The sequence below is a fragment of the Hesperophylax consimilis genome, chromosome 8 (genome assembly GCF_061612785.1).
Source record: "Hesperophylax consimilis isolate HC1 chromosome 8, BYU_Hcon_1.0, whole genome shotgun sequence".
NCBI classification, from domain to species: Eukaryota; Metazoa; Arthropoda; class Insecta; order Trichoptera; family Limnephilidae; genus Hesperophylax; species Hesperophylax consimilis.
Window position 1 is genome coordinate 13,197,630 of NC_142843.1, and position 21,464 is coordinate 13,219,093.

At 33.1% G+C, this 21,464-nt stretch overlaps 1 protein-coding gene across 1 annotated transcript in view; it reads left to right on the forward strand.

Moving 5' to 3' along the window:
• The window catches only part of tnc (tenectin), a 110,521-nt gene that overhangs the window by 69,442 nt on the left and 19,615 nt on the right, over nt 1-21,464 (forward strand). Inside the window, exon 3 of the mRNA XM_089634892.1 lies at nt 19,130-19,171. Within this exon, the coding sequence (XP_089491018.1) occupies nt 19,130-19,171 (42 nt within the window). The remainder of the gene's footprint in view (nt 1-19,129; nt 19,172-21,464) is intronic.

The following is a 21,464-nucleotide window of genomic DNA, read 5'->3' on the forward strand; positions in this document are numbered from 1 at the left end:
TGATATCAGATTACCAAATAATTTAAAGTCATTCTCAATAAATTTGCAATACCTACTCAATAATAAATAACAATAACAAATAACTGTTTAATAACTTTATCCATTGATACGTATTGCGAAATCTGAAAATTATAAAATAAATGTTACTCGATGAACAACCCTGTAATAAGAATAAGCTATAAATAGACACACTTTTCAAAGGCATCATTAATGCAGTTACAAAGTTGTGCTGTAGCTCCCATATAATTGCAAGGAAAGTTTAATACACTTTAGCGTGATTGTAGTAAAACCCGTCGATGGTAGATGTAAGTGATACATGCTAACCGCTGAGTAATCCTTCATACTGGTATCTCCCAGAGAGTTCAGTGGTCCCCGGGATGCCTCGCCAGTGTATCCCCAGCTTATTATGCGCAAAGATGAGGCGATGGACCGGCCGTTTAAAGGAAACGAGAAAAAAGGAGTCAGGATATCATGTATTGCACAACGCTCGCCTGCAACGGAGAATGCAAAAAAAATATCACGTTTACATGAATTTGCAGAGCAGCTATATTTTAATGTGAGAAAAACCATTTAAAATAGCCTGAAAAGTAATACTTTGTAACATTGGCGGCATCCGTGATCGAGGGGTAAGGCTCTCGACTAGCAATCTAAAGGTGGCGGGTTCGAATCCCGGCGTGCGCAATAAATTTTATTTGATTAATTTGTATTATTTCACAATTTACTATAAGATACTCCCATTACCGCCCTCGTGTAAGACCACCATTTAGAATTGAAACGTTTGCTTGAAACAGCCAGGTATTTCCCCATTTACCTCTTCCCCATCTCTTGTCCCTCTCCATTACATTTAGCCTCACAACATACCTCACATACCTCAAATTGGGGATGCCATACTCTCACTGGCTCAAGACGGTTGGGAGCAATTGGGACTCTTGTGAGGTTTTATATTTATTAGTGATGCATATTAGGCGGCCTCAGAATAAACTTATATTCAAATCTAATTTCATATGAGATAGTACCGTTTTATCGTGTTTATTATTAGATTTGACAAAACATTTGCGTTATTTGATTACTTTAATTCGATTCGAAGAATTGAAAACAATTTCAAATGCCGAATTGATTGCCTTCCACCAAAATAAACACAAAATGAATACAGTCACTTTGTTTCTTAATCAGAGACAAACTTAACGACCGAACGAAATACATTGTCGAAGATATTAATATAGTTTAAATATATTAAATATCGTTCGAAATAAAATATAAAATGATATATTTTATTTATACATTTCGAACGATATTTTTTATTTACACCAGGAGTGCATAACAGACAAAAAAATAGTGCACCTTTATATAAGTTTTTATTCTGTTATTTGGTTCAAAGTCCCTGGCAGCAATGCACCGGAGAATCTTTTGATGGTCAAAACAAAAAGAAACAGCAAAAAAAGAGGAATATAAAGTATGATGCTTCCCATACGAGCCTTAGGCAATGAAAATAAACCAGCCCAAGACTAAAATAAACCTTTACCGATCGAAACACGTCCTGCCACTGGCAGCAGGTATTGAGTAGCACGGTCCACTTAATTAACATTGACTCCATATAGACTGTTATAAATACTAAAACTTTTCAACGTGTAAGCAAAAATTAATTACGCATTTTTCAATACTTCAACATAATGGTGATAAGGTTTTTGACTTATCGGCCAAATTGATGGCGTGAAATTAGTAAAATTGAAAAATTACACCAGGAAAATGAGTATTCATTTAAAGCCATATATTATGCATTTTTTTCGAAAAAATACTTGTTCAGTTATTCCTTAAGCGGTCATTGATCATTCATTGAAAATGTTTTGAATATGCATTTCATTAGTTTGTTTGTCTTAAAAATAAATAAAAATCATTCACAAGACACCCACGAAATTCCGATATGCTTCAACACATACATTATATACGTGATCGAGCATCGAATCAAATTAACTCAATAACTATAAATCTTCAATTCGATCAATAAATGATCACAGCACGCCATAAGATGATCACTTAAAAATTATTATTATTAATATTTATGGTCTCACGTGGTTTTTTTTTTACAAATTATTATTATGTGCTTGTAACAAATTATGGGAATTTCGTTGTTGAATGCTGCATTAAGAAAAAGCTATAAGCCAAACATGTGTATATTCTTGGTATACCTTATATCGTAGGTAATAGGCATTAAGATCGCTTGACAAACGGAGTCTAGAAACGTTCGATTTCAAGCAAAAAACTGATTTTAATTTATTTTGTAAATAATTTTATAAGAAAGCAAAAAAGTAAATTAAGTGAAACTGTCACAGATAATCTTAGCTATAAAACGATATTTTTAAAAAGTTCTTTCCTTTAAGCGTTCATAAATTTCTATTGAATTAATATTTTTTGTAGTAGTTTGCATTTATATTTTTTATTGAGTAATTTTTTATTTTATTTGTATTCTACTCAAGCGAAGCGATATGAAAATCTTCAATTTATCTAAAGCATATTTTTGGGTTTTCATAATGTACACCAATTCGTTATAAAGATTAATCAAAATAGTGATTTGGCATTGAGCTTCAAATTTGACTTAAATTTACAGCAGCAGTATCCTCGAGCTTTTACAAGTCCATGATTAATTTATATAAATTCCTTCCTTTCTCTTTTCATAGTTAAAAAAATATAATTTTATTTTACAGTAAAACACAGTTGCTGAAAAAAGTTCTCCAGTGACTGAGAAATGCTTTTTTTCTCATCATTCACATTTTGGTAAAAAGTATTGCAACACGCGCAGTATTTGAGTGTTTGGGACATATTATAGTACTGTGCATGTTGAAAGAGCCCACGGCCCAGACTCTATGGGCCCTGAGTGTTTATGGTCAATATTGACTTTACCCATAACGGGCAGTTATTTTAATGCAGTATCAGTTTTTGTGGGCGGACGTCGCATACATCTTCCAATACTCCGTGAAATAATTTATTGAACAAATCGAATTTTAAGAGCTTAGGCCGTTAACATTGTACTTAAAAATTTACTCATATTTTTAAGGTAGATATTTAAAAATTATGTACAAATATAAAATCAAAGCATGAAACAGATAAACTTATAACGTATCTTACAAAAAACACCCAAACCTCATAACAGCAAGCTCAGGCGTCATGAAATTTGCACAGTTATTTCGCTATAATAATACGAAGCAACTATTTTAGAAAGCAAGTCATTTCCACCAGGAGTTAAAACTACTTTAAAATCTCCAATTAACTGTCAAGAAAATGAGAAAGATAACAAATTAAGTAAAAGGAAAAGAATTCAGGAAAATTCAACATTTGCCTCTACTAAATTATTCAAAATCAACCCTAAACACTTCATTTGTCAAATAGAACAACAAAAAAAACATTCAGTCCCGGTAAAAATTTTTTTTTTTTTCTAAAATTATTTTTTTACGAACGGCCTTAAAGTGTTGAAAGTATTGCGCAAGTATTGCATGCAACCTCTCGACTCGCTCGCGGTGATGTTTGCAGAGTTACATCAGAGGCGAGTGACCACTCCACCGTACTCGCTCTCATGTTCAAGTGCACGCTAAACTGGTTGCGGGCGAACACCGTACAGGTATAATAATATACATATATATAAGGTCTAGTGCGACAGCAACTTGAAATGCAGGTAACCTACAATTATTGCCATTGACCGCGGAGAGGTAGAACAGGTATCTTTTTGATTGCATAAACTGCGGTTTGCAGTCAGCGCTGTGCTTTTTAATTAAATATAAAAAAAAGATTTATTGGTTTTATTTGATGAAATTGGGCGTTGATGTAAGGTGTAGTTACTATAGATTTTATGGTGTAAGACATTCAAATAATTTCAAGTGAAGAAACCATAATTTGATGCAAATTTGCAGTTTCTACTAGGGCTATTTTAGCTACTCATGGGAAAAGCCTAATAAAAAAATAACAAATTATCATTTGACACTCAGTTGCTTGAAAATAGGTTGTAATCACAGATATTTATTTTTATTTTCTCGAAAAACTTAATTAGTGAAATCTCAAATTGTAATATTTAATTATTGAAGAAAATATTAGCGAATCTCAAACGAAAATTTGAAACAGAAAAATCTGAAAAAAATACTTTCACATCTGACTTTCCAACTCAGGACCTTCGTTTTGCCTTATGCTCTACCAACTGCGCTAATCATACTTCGAATAAGAACTACCAACATTATCTCCATTTTCTTAACTCGTATTTTTATTAGATGCTATCTATTGTATGATCGTAAAATTCAACTCGAACTAAATGCAATCTAGATAGTGTATTTGATAAATGAACACTATTTTTATTTTAATATGCGAATTCGATGGACTTTTCTGAAGGTCTAGGATGAATATTTTATTTTATTTTTTGCAAAGAATAGAGAAAAGTATGCACATAATAGAGTTGTTGATTCTCTCACTATCGCCCCGGTTAAAAACCGCCAATCATAAAGGAAACCTTGCTAGACATTGAAAAGTCAGGTATTTCCCAATATTCTTCTTCTTACTCTATTGAGACTCACAACAGACCCCAATAATTGAGAATGCCGTATTGGTATTCACATATAAAGCAGAGGCTAGTCATTCTGTGAGTAGAAACTCACAGAAAGCCCTATAAAAAACTACCACTACGGATGTATTACTCGTAGTTACTGCTCACAGAAAATTCACTGAAAAAACAAGTGATTTAAAATCATCACTTCTAAAAGTGATGATTTTTTCTGCGATTAATCGCAGAAAAGAAAGCTCTCTCAAATAAACTACATGGACATATAGTAGAATTCAATTAAAATCATACAGCTAGTTATTACGTAACTTAGACTGATTAATACTAACCTCCAAAATGAAAAAAAAACTTAGGTTAAATAACTTTTGCAAGTTGCCTAAATTCCAACACTACAATATTAGCGCATTTTTTCATCGAGTGCCGATGGGCCGGGCGTTGAATAGTAAACATTTTCTCGGAAACCTTCTGACCAGTGTTTAAGTTAATTGTAATAACGGTGTTGTTTAAATATGCGGGAGGGAGTATCTAAATTGCATTTCCAAATTCTATTTTTACAAGTGGTTAACATTGTAGTACCCAACCCATACAATAAGCAGTATCGAATCTTGGTTATGACAGGTTATCGGGCTGATCAAATATTTATTGTATACTCATGTACCCGCAATGTTTCGCTATTGCTAATGTCTCTCTCTGGCATCTCCGACTTCTTTCACAATTCACTACTGTATATCACAATGTTACTGTTAAAAACTACATTACATCGACGTTTATTTGACTCCGTATCTCATTCCAGTGCAGAGATATTGCGTTAAGTATTCCTCGGGCGTCCCCGACTTCTTCCACCATTAAAAACACTCTCTAAACACTCCTGGTACTAAAAAGAACAAATAAGATTTTATCAGGCATATCGGTTGAAACAAAAAACGTTAAAATCTGTTTGTTTCCTTTATATCATTTGCAAGATTACTTTTATAGACTGAAGCTTTATTGGAACGAATTGTAAAAAAATTTAAATAGTATTATAATTTTATTATAATCAATAACAATTTAACAGTAATTGTTCCCAATCCGCTACTGCTTTCACCTGTACTGCAAGATAAATATAGCACACTGCGGGTCAGTCTGTATAACGTCTAACGGTAGCACATGGGCGGCACGTCGCGGAAACACTAACTGGATCAGCTAATTATTCTAAAGCAATTCGATGCATTATTCCGAATGCCGAGAATTATGTCAGTAAATAAATTATTTCACTGCTGCACGATTCAAGTACACATGAATTACAATATAACTTTTTTAACAAATAATTCAAACTATCAAAAAATTGCGTTCAACATAAAACTTTTGTTAATCGAAAAGTGCGAACTAGGCTTTGTAAAAATGCAGATTGTCAGTAACTTATCACGATTGAAAATCTTAAATTTCAGCACTACAATGAAAAAATAATTAGATACTTGAAGGTGTTGTATAATTAGATACTACAATAAAGGTAATCAAATATTTTTAATCCACTGTTTAATTTATATTTCTATAGAAATATGCATGCAAAATGGTAAATTTTTCAAGGATGCCAAGGCGGTATTGAATAACACGTATTGTTAGAATAAATTCGTTTGTTAACCAATTAGTGCATATGAGATGCTTTTTACGGTTTTAAAAGGTATATGAAAGTTAAATCGTCTTTCAAAAGCTATTTTCTACACTTAATTTATTATTTATCTACTGTATACATTGTAATTAATGAAAAATTAGTAGATAAAACGCATCGGGCACGCCTCTAATTACGAACGCAATTGAAATTTAAAAAAAAAACAAAGTTGAGTTAAGAGGACTGGGCAAGCGTAATAGCTCTTGGTATCCAGAACTTCACGGCTTCACTAAAACTAAAATCCGAAAACCATATAAATTTTAATAATTATCAAGGTATCATTTCTGCGTACACAAAACATACTTCACCACAATCCACACATCTGCCCTGTGACGCTGTCCGAAACGTAAAACTTTGGCTAAAGAAGGAGAAAGAGTAACACGACATAATATACCAAACATAAATCTCGATGATGACACAAATTGGTAGATTAAAAACTAAATCACTGGAATTATTAGAGTAGTGGAGGGTATCTTCGTCCATAAAAACAATTTTGAAGGGCTTGTAAAAAATAAAATGCGTGCTATTTTGGTTTGAAAGTAGGGTAAGTTGTTTGTTTTGAACACTTCGTATTTGAGATGTGACATGTGACCAAGTTTATGATTCATGGAGTAAATCCCAAAATAGGGGTGGTTTATCATCTATTAACAACAAGTCGGCGCTGTGCCCTTTGTTTGTAGTACACGCTTCATGCATTATGTATGGCAAAGCTTTATGTAAGCTTTATGTAGGTACACCTAGTTGGAAGCTTTGACCCCTCCATACCTGAACTGTGCTTTGTAAGTCCTTTACGCCACTAGTAATCGGCTTAGGATTCTTTTGAGGATGATTTCGCCATTTATTATGTATAGGAGAGATTCTCCGCCCTCGTCTTGTATGCTGCGAGTACATTATTACGAAAATAAAACAATCTTCTCTCTTTCTCAAATAAAACAACATGATTGAATCGAGGTGTAAAGATATCATCATTGAAGAAGAAGATACTATAGTAAATAATGCTGAATGAAACATAACATGATGGAAAATAAAAAAGGAAATGGTCGCAACTAGGGATCGAACCCGGGACCTCTGACTTACCGGGACAACGCTCTAACCGTTAAGCTTTTCTTTTTTGTGTCTTGTCCCGTTTCATTTCGTTTATACTTATTAATAATAGTATCTTATTCTTCAATTAATAAATATTGTATTGATCGGTATAACCTTCAAAAGTTATTACAAAAAAATTAACATATATTATAATATCATCGACATAATCATTATTTCAGTTTTTCTGGCGTTATAAAAAGGTTACTGTAAAAATGTCGACAGGCAGGTTATGTCAAGAGTCAACAGAATAGCAGACAAGTATTTATACCATGATGTATTCATGCTAGTAAAGCAAGGAGTAGTGTGCCAAAACAGAACTGTGTGGCAGTCTATCATCTCGCTATTGCTGGTTATATAGTTAGTTTTTGCGTATTTTTCAATTTACTTTCGTATCATATTTATTGTTTTTTAAATCAAAGTACGTGAATGCCAAGCCATTTTCATTGTGTTGTTGCTTTGAATTCGTAAGTTTCTAAAAATATCAACGCGTTCGCGTACCAACACGAAACTCTTTCTCCAACTGTTAAATATTGAATTATTTTCACAGGTTCTGCAGTTATTAATCTCACCTTATGAATTATGCATTATTAATTCGCTCAAGGGAATAAAGGGTAACGGGAAAGGTCCTGGTTGGGCAGCTATTGATTCTAGATAGGGAAGTGGATACTGTTCTAATCTGATGCGAAACATTCTAGTCGACCATAAATAATTTGTATCATTGACGCAATGCAAAGTTGTGTTCAAAACCGCGATCATTATTATTTGTATGTTGAATAACAAAGTTCAAACCTGCATTGTTCATATTATGCAAATTCATTCACAATAATGTAAGGAGATTAGTGTGAGGACAGTGGTGAGCGGTAGATGTACTCTTTGTATCGCCCTGGTAAAAGATCCCCTTTTAGAATCTAAAAGTTGCTTGAACTAGCTTTAGCCATGTTTGGTAACAACCAGATTTGAATAACCAGGTAATTCCCCACCTTCCTGATCGTCACTTCTTTCACAGCAATGATGATATCATAGTAGCACTTTCTCTGGGCAGTTGGGACAAGTGCGGTAAATATTCACATAAAAAGGGATAACATCTCATACTATGGATTATCAGTGAACCTTTCACAGATTCTTTAAAAAAACCCAACTTTGGATCATAAAATAATAGTCAGAAAATATTAAGATGAATTGTTTGTTTTCACCTGTATGCAATATGAATATGAATAAATAGTTTTGTTCTCATAAAAAACTTAATTCTTTCAAGAAAGGTAATGTATTTGTATGCCTTTCTTGAAAGGATTGAGTTTTAAGCGGACAAAACTATTTATTCTTATCTTATCATATTGTTTATATATATAAACAAAAAATTCATCTTCATTTTTTAAAGTATGACCCTCAAAATGTTTCATTTTTCCTAAAATAATTAAATTAGTGCCATCTATGAATAATTTTTAATTTACCTTTAATTAAATGGCTTATGGAGCAGCTTAAATTTTGGCTATTTGAAAAAATTTAAATTTAAGTTTTTTGTAAATCAACCAGGTAAAAGCAAAGTATTTTTTCTATAAGGCACATAACGCACATTACGCTACACGCATCATGGCGTAGCCTATTTCAGCATATGATATTTGAGCATGACGTGGTATGTCACAGGCTTAATAAATCTATTGTTTATCAAAAAAAAATTATAATTGTTTGAATGAGGAATGAACCTTTATCTCCTGGTACTGGAGTCTAAAATGCCTATATGTCGGCGTGTGATGCTTGATTGCCACCTGTCGCCATGCATTGTCATCGATAACGAGTCTATCTGCCGAATTTCAGCTGAATCGGATGTCGGGAAGTGGGTTATTTTCCAACAATGAAATTCTAATGGATTTATTTAAAAACAGTAATGAGTAGGATTAAGAAAGGGACCCTTAGATGGTTTGGGAATGTAGAGCGGATGAGTGAAGAAAGGAGTGTAAGGAGAATATCTAATACGAATGGTAGCAGAAGTCGGAGACGCCCGAGGAAGACGTGGCACGATCAAATGAATCAGATAATCGAGTCAGGCCATGTCAAGAGTAAGAATGATAGAGTATGTATGAGACGATGTACGAAGGAGTGTGTGCCAAGACCAAGTTGCTTGGCCGTCCGCCCTCTCTGCCTAAAGAAACGGCGTGATGGTTAGTTAGTTAGTTATAAAACCATGGGGTGAACTATTGTGATAGTGGTGAACACCAAACTGTCCATTACTACAGACGGTACTGAGGTTATCGCCAGTACCGTCGACTTGTCGGTCTCGTGACCTTCATACACATTTTTCTTGCTGTAATTTATAGGATAGATTAAACCGCCGTAATAGACATTCATCCAGCATCGGATTTAGTATGGCTGGCTCAGTAAGTCTGTTGATGGCCTGAACGTATGTAAGAATATTATAATTTAGAAGTCATATCAGATTAGCATAAAACGTGCTTTCGTATTTAAGTAGAAGCATCTCTGATCGGGGTATTCCGCCTTTTCGAACATGTTAGTCCGAGACATTAATTAAGGATGCAGCGTATCTCCGGCTGGCTTTTCGCAATTCCAATGCAGCTTTCCTGCATCAAGATGCATCTGCCGGCGATGGGCGAACTTATCCAGGATCTAACCTAACTCTGAACCCGCCAAGAATAACTTTGTAACTTTTGCATCTTCAGCGAGTCTACTCATGTTGTATTCATTATTGTCTAGTTTTACGCGTAATGTTTTAATCAAAATATTTTTATTTTTTTGGTTTATTGGTTTAATAGGTACAGTTATAATGTATACTTATTACAAAGTTGTTTTTTTTAAATATCAGAAAGAGTAAAATAACAAGCAAAGTAACACACCTTTTCTTTGAGCAAACGCTTGTGTTAAAAAGGTGGGGAAACGTAATTAATTACTATTTTAAACAAAGAAAAATACAATACAGTTTACAGACAATTGTTGTAAAAAAATAATAAAAAAAGGAGGAGAGAAAAAAAGAAGAAAGCAGAAAAAACGATATCTAATATTATTTTAGAGAATTATGATATTATTTCAAAAGTGTAATAATTAAAAAAATACTGCTGAATTATATTTTAAATTGTGAATTTGAATTTCAACAGACTTTTTTGTAATCTTACATCTAGAGGTAATTCGTTAAACCATTTCACTCCATTATATTTATAAAATGTTTGGGCTGTGGTGGTTTTGCAGCAACATAAATTTGCTTCGTTGATTTTTACGAATCATGCATTCTGATGAGGGACAAATCATATTTTATACATTGTTGTTGTTTCAAGAATGATTCCCATCATACTCTTTGTTTGGTTTAAATCTATTAACTATTAATTCGGACTTAATTCTTGAACACTTGATTTTACAAGTTGTCACTTGCTTAACCTAATATTCCATCATATGTGCCTCGAATATATGTTTGTTTAACTATGGTTCGATGAACACTGGAACTCGGGTTTGCTTTAAATTTAAGTGTCGTATTCAAAATTGGCACTGATTGTTTGAAGAATTCAGAAAAGCTATTCAGTACTTTTTCACAAATTAGTATATTTGAATGATTTTTTTTTCTTGATCATTCTGCTGGAATAAAAATGTATGATGAAATACCCGAAAGTCTGAAGAATTAATGTATTTTAAAAAAGTGCAATGCAAAATAACCTTGTGATAGGTTTTTCGCATCATCTTTTAGATTCACAGATTTACAATTTACAACTATAATATCCCATGATTATTAATGTCGAGTCTGCATTATTTTACAATAATATCTATAGAACCAAGCATTTATATCTATTTTTTTATGAAAACAATATCTTTTTAATATAAGTCTTTGTTATCTAACGTTATTTACTCCTGAATCTTAATTAAATAATTTACCATTTCAAAGATACGGCAACAAGAGGAAAGTAATTTACTTGTTTTTAATCACATTATATTCGTTTACAATTAGTTGTTCAGAAATTAAATACTTCCAAAAAGCAATACCCTCTTCAGTACTAAATAATAAACCTCGGCACAATGAAAATACTAAACAATGAATTGTGGTACTTTACCACGTTTACTTACACCAGACCGTATTGAATATTCGGTAATGAGTATTTCAATTCATTTGCAATATAACCGTGGAGTAAGAGAAATTTCTATAATCCCTCTGTTCTCCAATTTCCATTACTTTTGTATAATTCCTCCATTTCTGAAAACACCCACGCCTCCATTAGTGGAATAGTATATAAATGGATATAAAATCCAATTATTCCGTCTCACAAAGACCTCGGGGTGTTTCAGAGACAGGGGGGTGTATAGGAGGACGGGGTATTTAGGAGTTAAGGGTGTTTTGGGGATTCTGAGGAAATCCAGACGTCGGCTATGATTCACAAATAATAAATTGATCCCCCTCGATTCCGCTTGAAGTTTATTAGCAGGGTAATAGAAGTCGCGGTTGCATCGGCAAACAAGCGTTTGCATGGTAACTTTTGAGTAAAATGTTTGCAAGAACAGGATTCGCAATCAGAAAGAGAACTGGGTTAAAGTTAAAGTAATATTAAGTCACGATAACAACAGTTGTTCATTATAAAACCATGTTTTTATATAATTAAGAAGAGATATGTAGTGGTGTAACAGACTAGCATATTCTATAACACATCCCACTGCAATGAAATGGATCAAAATATCGTAGGTACTAAATACTGAGTATATTACGTTAATTACTTTAATGAATCATGAAATATATTCGTTTGTTTAGAAAACGCTTCTTTGTCATTGAACAGAGTGCGTAATTTATCAACATTAATTTAGCATTCAGCACTTAAATTTGCATTTACAAGTTATTGTAGGAATTCTGAGTATGTTGGATTCTTGACATCAAATCAAGGAAGTCCTAAAGCTTAAAGCTCGCGGAATTGATTTGACTAGTGGGCAAGTTCAGTGACTACGCATATAAGTTCACATTATTCTCTCCAGAAATATCAATATCCCCGTTGTGCGCCGATAAGGCCCGTAAAATATGATCTCTAGGAGAAAACAAGCGACGCATGTATTTATTGCCCCATTGTGGGATCTCTTGGCTATGTGGATATTATATTGAATGGTAACTAAACAAGTAATGAAACGGGCAACGGTTAGCTGTTCGTGTCTTACAATGTTTCTGCGTATTCACTTTTAGTACAGGATCATAAATGATATATCTTCAAATAGCGTAACTGTTACCGACTAGCTAAATGGTACTCTCTCTTACAAGTTCACACATTGGGCTTCTCAATTCTAGTTAATTCGTAATTTACTACCAAATTATTCATATTCCAGAACCACAACAGTAAAATGTTCAAAAGACGGGGTTTAGAACATAGAGATTTCCAATAAAAACAGGCCACCAACATAAAAAAGCACGCACAGCCTCAATTGAGATCTCTATAAAAAGCTGCAAGAATTAGCTATTTACGGCTGATCCATGGGTTAACTCGACAGCTTTAGACGTTCTCGCGTTCAATAACCTTATCTATCTTATCTTATCTATCTATCTTATCTAGTTTTTTTTTAATGCTGTTTCTATATTTAAACATCGTCATGGTGCGCTATGCATTGTAAAAAACTTGTGCTATAAATCATAATATTTAAAATATAAAAAAAGTTAATAATTCTTAATGTTGTAAAACCGGTGAGCTTACACTGCGACCAAGGAAGCAGGGTGATAGCATATTTACTATAAGTTTTTAAGCATGCGTATAAACTTAAGAATAATCAATTTGAATAAATAATATTAAGATAAATACGTCATACCAAAGCAGTCGAGTACAAATTGATTATGTTTATTTAAAATATTTCCATGTCGTTGATCTCGTAGAGAAGCTGTTTTATCTTGCACCTTGAACTTGCTCAAGCTTATCTGATGCAATGTCATCTTAGCGTCACATTTATGGACCTGTGAAACAATTAGCATAAGATGTGTGCCAAGTGCCACCCACTCGTTACTCGACCCATAAGAATTCGAGGTACAAGTTTTTCATACGTTTGAATTCGACTTTTAACAGTTATTGCTAGACAGGTCTTTCTGACCACCGTGTGACGGGCTCCTTCAAGGCTTGCACAGTGGGAATAAGAGGCTTTGATACTTATAACAAATAAAAAAATTGTGACATGTTTGAGAGGCCTAACGGAGCTCATATATCTGGGCTGTTTGCCTTGACCATGAGAGAATATATTGGTACAACGTGGGACGCAAGAATTGGTTCATTAGATCGATTTTTTAGCGCTATGGGAAACGTCGTGGGCGTGGTAAATACATCACGAAAAAAAAACAATATCTATATATTAACATACTTCTGAGCTATAAAAATTTAACAGTGCTGAAGAAATCATAAGCAAGGAAGATAGTTAATATAATGTATATGCCCATTTTAGAAGAATTTATTATATCCACTCTCTCTGCTCTCCGCAGTTAGTAAAAGTTGAGCATTCCTCTCATAGCAGATACGATGGCAGTATTGCTTGTATATCGATGGCTCTCGTGGGATAGTGAAGAGTACCATGAGGAATCCTGCTCAGAGGCCGGGTCATAAATATACGACTCCTTATCAGGATCGGAACACAGTCAGAGACAAGTTATCGTAACGGGCTTTGATGACATCCCAGAATTAAGTAAAGTGTCTGCACAGATCTTTCTTGACTTGTCGATGTTTTAATATTAAAATAACTGACGATGAAGTTGTTAGAGGTTTTCTTTGGAGCAACAAAAAAGCTTATCTATACTTTAGTCCAATGCATTCGCAGTAAGGTTTCTGCAGTAGAATGGATGATATGTATAAAAGATAACGACGCAGATTTCCATTGCAGAGTTCAAAGCTCCCATATTCAAGATGGGAATGACTTTCCAATAAAATGAAATGTCCAATGAAACATTCCTTTATGCCATTTAGCCAGAAATGGTTGATGTCTCGGACGTTACGCACAAACATATGATAGCATAATGAATATTATGCAATGCAGTAAAAGCGCAATAATGCGAAATATTTTCAACGATTTCCTTTGACCGTGGAGTTAATGATATGATATGTATTCGTTCCGCAAAGGAAGTTAGTTAAGTAACGTTTTCGTCATCAGCAAACTGGTTTCTTCCCGAGGAGAGCCTGTTGATATGTATCGTGCGGAGCCTTCCCTTTAACAAAAGCCTTCTTTCTTCTGGTCAGATTTTAAGGACACGGAGTAAATGATACGTCCACTTTTCAGTCCCTTTATCAGCTTCTGGTGTAGGGATCTGGTTTTATCCGCCACCATCTTGGAGAATCCGTTATTCATTAGCAAACTGGAATTAAAGCCTTAAGGTTTATCTGCAAATCTAGGTAACTTTACATAATAATCGAGGAATGCTATCTTCCGTTGCTCCGTGAAGTAATCACAAATGTTGACGATGTTAAGTTTAATGATACCTCGGCTTCCATAAATAGCACGCAGGTACAAGGAATAAAGGAATTTCCAAATAAGGCTTTATATCTTACTCCTTGATTACATCTGATATCAGCATTTTTTATTAACGACTCCATTTAAAACAATCAAATTTATTTCGAAGATCAACAAACCGTTTCAAAAACAACATTCGTGCAACTTGTACAAAAAAGTTACAGTTTTTTACTACATTATTTCAATCGCCTCAACCAAAATTACATCGGCTGGTCCTTCATAATGGACCTTAATTAACAAGCAAATAAATACATCGTTCTATTGATCTAAAGTGTGTTAGATTATCTCAAGTTAAGATGCTCATTCTTCACGAATAAATTTTAGATAAACTCTTTGTTAATTGGCTTCACTTACGTAGTTTATGACTTGGAGCGCCAATCAAATAGTGATTCAATCAGAAAACGGGTTTGCTAATTTGACAAGTGTTTTCATGAGATAATTATAGGCTAAACCGCTAAAGGATGTTTCCTTCAGCCGTTGTACAGATTACGTCACCATAGGCCATTGGAGCAGTGACCGTAAGAACTGGTTTCGTTTTCGGCGAGATGATTTTTGCCATAAAATTGACCAAATAATATATATTGTCGCATCAGGTCATCGCGTGCTTAACGGTAAATTCTAAATTCTGCATTAACGCCCACTTTGAAATACCGTGCATTTTATGTGAGCACGAGAGATAAAAGATGGACGGGAGAATATAATATATGGATTATATTACAACATAATAAAGAGGAAATCTTAAACACCGTTAACGCTTAGCCGTTAGAAGCAAGCGTTTTGTCATGGAATTTTATTAAATTTAAATAAAGCAGACGTAATGTCGTACGTTTACTTAAACTAGCTTTGAAGAGTTGCTCATGCTGACTAACAAAAACTGCAGTAATGTCACTGATATCAACCATTTACATGCGCTTTCTGTGCGACTCTTGAATATCAACGAACTTCCACAAAACATGCAAAACGAGGATGACTTCACTTTAGTCCATCACTGACCAAGTGAGAAAAACAAAACCCGGATCAGGTCAATAGGTTGAAATTATCTTATTGTTTTTCAAGCTCCGTTGATCTTTAACCAAAGTTCAAGTTGTTGGTCAGTTAGTCCAATTAATATACACCACACCGCGGGTCTAATTTTTCGTCTATTCTCGGTTCCTGGTTCTCATGTTCCCGATAGCGGAATTACCTATTCCTGCTGCGAGCGTCATGTCGCCTCGTACTGCGCCAAAAAATCTGGACAACGTGACCAGAAAGCCATTGTCCGAGAAAGCGATAGATCCCATACTGTGTTGTAATTCGCCGCTGACATAATGACTGTCAGCCGCAATGCCTCTTGTCCACTTGACGCTTAGCATTCACATTTCATATAGAAAGCTCCTGGCCTTTAATGTTTCAATTACTTCACACGACAGTACCTCACTCTCATACATTAATTTATAATCAGTGATAAACTTGACCTTAAAAGACTGAAACGGAATAAGTCATAGAAAAATATTGTACTGTATTTTTTCTAATTGTTATGCAGTCATCTAATTAAACCCTGTTGAGTTGACTAATAAACTAAAACCACCCAGATTTCACCATCCTAAAATTAACACTTTTCAAATGAGCTCAGTTTGTCGTCAGCAAATTTAATATAATAAAAATTCTGATCATGTCCTAAATCTGACAATGAGCCACAAAATTCTACACATTTTCAGACGGTGTCCTCAATTGCTAAATATGTCGAAACATAATTGGTGACGAACGATGATAACAAATTGATTTTTCCTTCTGAAAAACCGCCATCAAATCCTTGAAACATATAGGCGAAGTCAAAATGTATCCGTTTACTGTTAGCTCAGATCATTTTGGGTGTGGAATACGGCCACGATTTGCTAGAATTGAATAGTAATCGGTAATTGACATGCTGTAATTTGTAATGCAGAGGAATTCAGGCAATGCCCGAAATTGGGCACTGATTAGTTATACAAAACATGAATTTCTATCTCACGAGTCGAATAGCGAAGTATCCACTATGTAATAGCGTATTACCCGTGTATTTAATACCGTTGTATCGGAGTTTGGTCAAATGATGTGGAAATTTTGGTCGATAATTGTTATTACTCGTGTAACAGAGGTGTTCTTTTGATGGCATTTTGATCGAGTGTGGGATATTTAAATTTATTATATTGATGCTTCACGTCACACGCTTGATTTTTATATATTTCTTATTTTACGACCCTAGTTTAAAGATGAGACTATTAATTTTATAGGTATAGCCAGCTACCCACACAATAGATTGTGAAATATACAGTTGTATTTAGATTGAATCTATAGTGCTGTTGATCGAATCACATTTGAATTCCGTTTGCCGCCTAACTGAAGGTTCCCTGGGTGCTGGTTATCACAGTTGTCAGATTCTGTTAGACTGTCAGCCCCCGTCCCATTGTCCCATGAGATGGGCGTGACGCAGAGTGACGTAGGTGACTAGGTGACGCGAGTTACGGAAGTCACACATGTAAACGGCATACCGCAAGGGACAGAATCGAACCCTTCAATACTGATAAATTCACAAATTGAAAAGGTTTCTGTAAATGCGCGCTTTGAGAGGATTCGAAAAATCTTGGCATTATTTAAAAAAAAATAATGTTACATTCAAACTCAGAATGAAATCATAATATTTGTCAAGAATTTATTTAAGTCCTTTTTGACATTTACTTAGCTGAAAAATTGTTTCACAAAGTCACATATCTTTTGAAACATATGAATACTTCATTCCAACTAAATAATGTATTTAATTCGATATCTTTATATTTATAATTTACAAAACTGATTGAAATATTCTCAATAGATTTATACAAACTATACTAAATTCTCAAAGTATAGTTGTAAACTCTCTAGTAACACTTTTTTTTAAATAATCAAGTATAATGAATTAAAGTTTATCAATATAAACATCATGAATCAATGGTGTTCTATGTTAACATATAAAAAGCAACTTTATGAATACATTAATAATTTAAATACATAATAAATGTAGGCAGTAATTCTTTCAGTGGAGAATTTATTGGCTATCTAAATTTGGCACCGATTTAGTTTTATAAATTAACAAAATATAATTTTTGCTATCGGTTCTTTAAAATTTATTTACAGCAAAATTTTGATACATAAACAACAACGAAAATTTCCTGTTTTTCGACGGTTTAAAAATCATTAATCTCTATTTAATACAAAGATCATTAATTAAGCGGACAATGAAAAAACAAAATTATTATTTATAGTCGACTTTTTACTGATAGTAAAACCAGTCTATAAATGGCAATGAGTCATCGGCAAAACGGACAAGTGTGCATTTTTTTTATACGTCGTTTTGAGTAATACTGAGCGACTCTGAAAATATTCTTTTAGCGTAAGAACTCATTATAAAAAAAAACCTTTAATTTATTCAGACAGATCACCATACTTGAATAAGAATTAATGCATTTCAACATTGAATGAATTACTATAAGTTTACGACTTTTCCGCAGTCAATGAAACCTTGCTTCGGAAAGGGCGAAGCGCGACATCTGTTGATAATTCGCGGAAGCTCAAAACATAACGAAATGGTGCGAAGTGTTCAAAATTTAAACACAAGTATTAAAATATATTTATTCATTACACTCGAAGGTTAAAACGCTTTATGATTTTGTTTGCTAGTAAAAAAAAAACAAACAAAAAATAGTTCTAATTGAGTGTGTAGGTATTTTGTTACCATGTTGTTTCAAAGTCTGTGCTATTTATAATTTGCGTTATTTCGTGTGAATTGAGAGCGGTCAACCTGTACAATATATAATTGGCTTCTGCAATCTGCAAACCAGAACATCGTGTAAACATGGCTTACTTACACTGCAGCCAACGACAATGCGAATAACTCAGCAAATAATAAAAACATACTTTAGCACGAAACAAACAAATTAGTATTGTCAGTATTGTCACTGTATCATATATATAGCGGAACGTAATGTGCTGGGAATTAAATAATGATTCACTAACGGAGCGATTTATTTTATTTTTAGTACAATACGGTATTGGTGATTACACCTTTCTGGTCTTCCCACAGTTATGTACCATTATTACAATAATAATTGTGTGACAGTAATAAATTATTGTTACACTTATAAAATGACATAATTCAAACCCAAGTTTTTACAAAATAATTGTCAGTTTTTTATTAAACATCTCAACTTGAAACCATTTAACATTGGAAAACAGTTGCCTCCGGTTATTGTAATCACTGGTTTAAAGAACCATTTGCTCATTGTCGTAATCTTTAAGTAAGTTCCTATAATTTGTGTCAAAAGACATTTTTTTTACCAAAAAAATAAAATATGAATTGTTTATTATGTGAATTATTTGTGCCTTACTAATGATTATTTTCTTTTTTGTTTCAGCTCCTTTGAGTGATTCGACTGAGATCGAGTCTTATGACGAAGGTAAGTTTCTCGAAATCAGCTATTTTAATTCAATTAACTAGCCTTATTTGTGGTATAGTACATCAAAAACTAAATTACAATTGAGAGTAGACATAGAAGATATAACTTTTCTATAGTTCCAGCTGTTAATCGATAGTTATTTATCTGAAAAACAACTAATAAATAATAAAGATAAATTGTTAAACAACATAATTTCCTAATAAAATACATCATTAAGTTCTCGGTGAACTTAGGGTGAGTTCAATCAACAAACTAAGGAAATAATAATTATAGTAAAAAGACAACAAACAAAACAACTAAACTATTCGTGGTGTGAAGTTCGATGTTTTTTTTAATAAATCGATAACTCGAATCAATTTAGTCATTTGAACGAATCTCCATGATTAATTTATTCATTAACTGATTTCAGTAAAAAAACTGTTCTTCGTTAGATTTTTTATTCCTTTATTGGTATGTACAATAACAATTTATACATCTTACAATTTTTTGTTTTGTTTTTATAAATATCGGAAACAGTTTCGTACAACACCTTTATTTTAGCAAACGCGTGAAAAAATAATAGAAAAAAGGAGGAGATAAAAAAAGAAGAAAGCAGAAAAAAGTATATCTAATATTATCTAAGAGAACTGTGATATTATTTTAAAAGTGTAATAAATGAAGAAATTCTACTGAATTATATTTTTAATAGTGTTTTTGAATTTAACGTAATTTTTTTATAATCTTCCATTTAGAGGTAATTGGTTAAACCATATTTTATTTATTTATTTATTTATTTAACGCCCAGAGGGCTTTTACATGGTTGGTAGTATAATTTTAATTTGACAAATACTTTCAAACATAAAAAATAAGAATAAAATTACATTTGATAAAAGCTATGCAACAAGTCATACAAACACAAGAAATTATAAAAATATAAACATGCACTCGCTTAATTAAGGGGTGATTGTAAAATGAAAGGAAAATATAACCAGAAATACCGCAGTACTGATGCAGGGTTGATTTAAAAAAAATAAGGAGGCCTACAATAATTGGAAATTAATAATATAATTAGGGGGATAGAAAGAAAGCAATGGAGCAAGGCAACATAAAAAATAACAAAAGGTATTATAGTCGTATCGATATTAAAAATTGTTTCATAATCCTCTTGATAGTTGTCAAAAGCACTATTTATAGGATAACGTATATTTTCGATTTAAGGTTTTCCGGATTTATTATTCGGAGCTGGAACCTATGAATAGTGGCTTTGTATCGAATAAGTTAGTCTAGTTTTTTTACCTATTGCCAGTATTTATTTATTATAATGGATGGTTATTTTGACAGCTTATCGAGATGATGGTGATATACCTCATAGATCGTTTTTCACTCGAGTATTTCACAGATAAAATCGAACATCATTACGAAATGTCTAAAATTAAAAAAATATACATAGAGTCCTCGTGAAAGTGTATCAATTATTTATTCGATAAAATAAAAAAAATAGATTGAGTATTTCACAGATTCGTTCAATTAAACCGAATTATCGATTCTCTAACATCACTACAAAACAGTTTAAACAACAACAAAATACCTCGAGCAAGTGTTTCGACAATGTGTTCAATAATATAATAATACAATATTACCATTGACCTTGATGATTTTTTGTCCGACATTTGATGACTCCTCGCGACCTTCCCGCGTCACGATTTTATTCATCGGATTGTTACGTCATCAGTCTAAGATCTGTTCACCTTATTTACCTGCTGTGAATGCCTGAAGATTCACTTCCGTAAGTCAATTAAAATACATTAAACGCCACGACGCTGCCGAACAAGACAATGTTGATGAAATGACTTAATGATTGAGGTACTTAATAAGATAAAGAACTCAATAAAAATGGGCATAAAATTGTATATTGCGCGTTCATACCTACTTTTTAGTTAAGTTTGTTTATGTTTGATAGGCACCGGAATTTTGAAAGATTTGTATTGGTTAAAAAAATGTTATTTTTAATGATAAACTAATGTTTATAAGACAAGGTTTTTATGCATAGCATAAAGGATGACAAATTATTGTAAGCAATAATTATTCGCCTGAAATACCCACACAAATTTAAAAAAAAAACTCCCGAGAAAGTTTAAATGCCGACTACGGGAATTAAACCCGCAGCATTTTGATTGCCCGTCAGCTTCTGTAACAATTTAGTGGGAGATTCAACACTAACAACAAACACTAACACTTCCTACAAAAATAAAGTTGGTTGGTTGCAACGTGGAAAAATGTAATAAGCAATAATTGTTGAATGAAAAATAGTAGT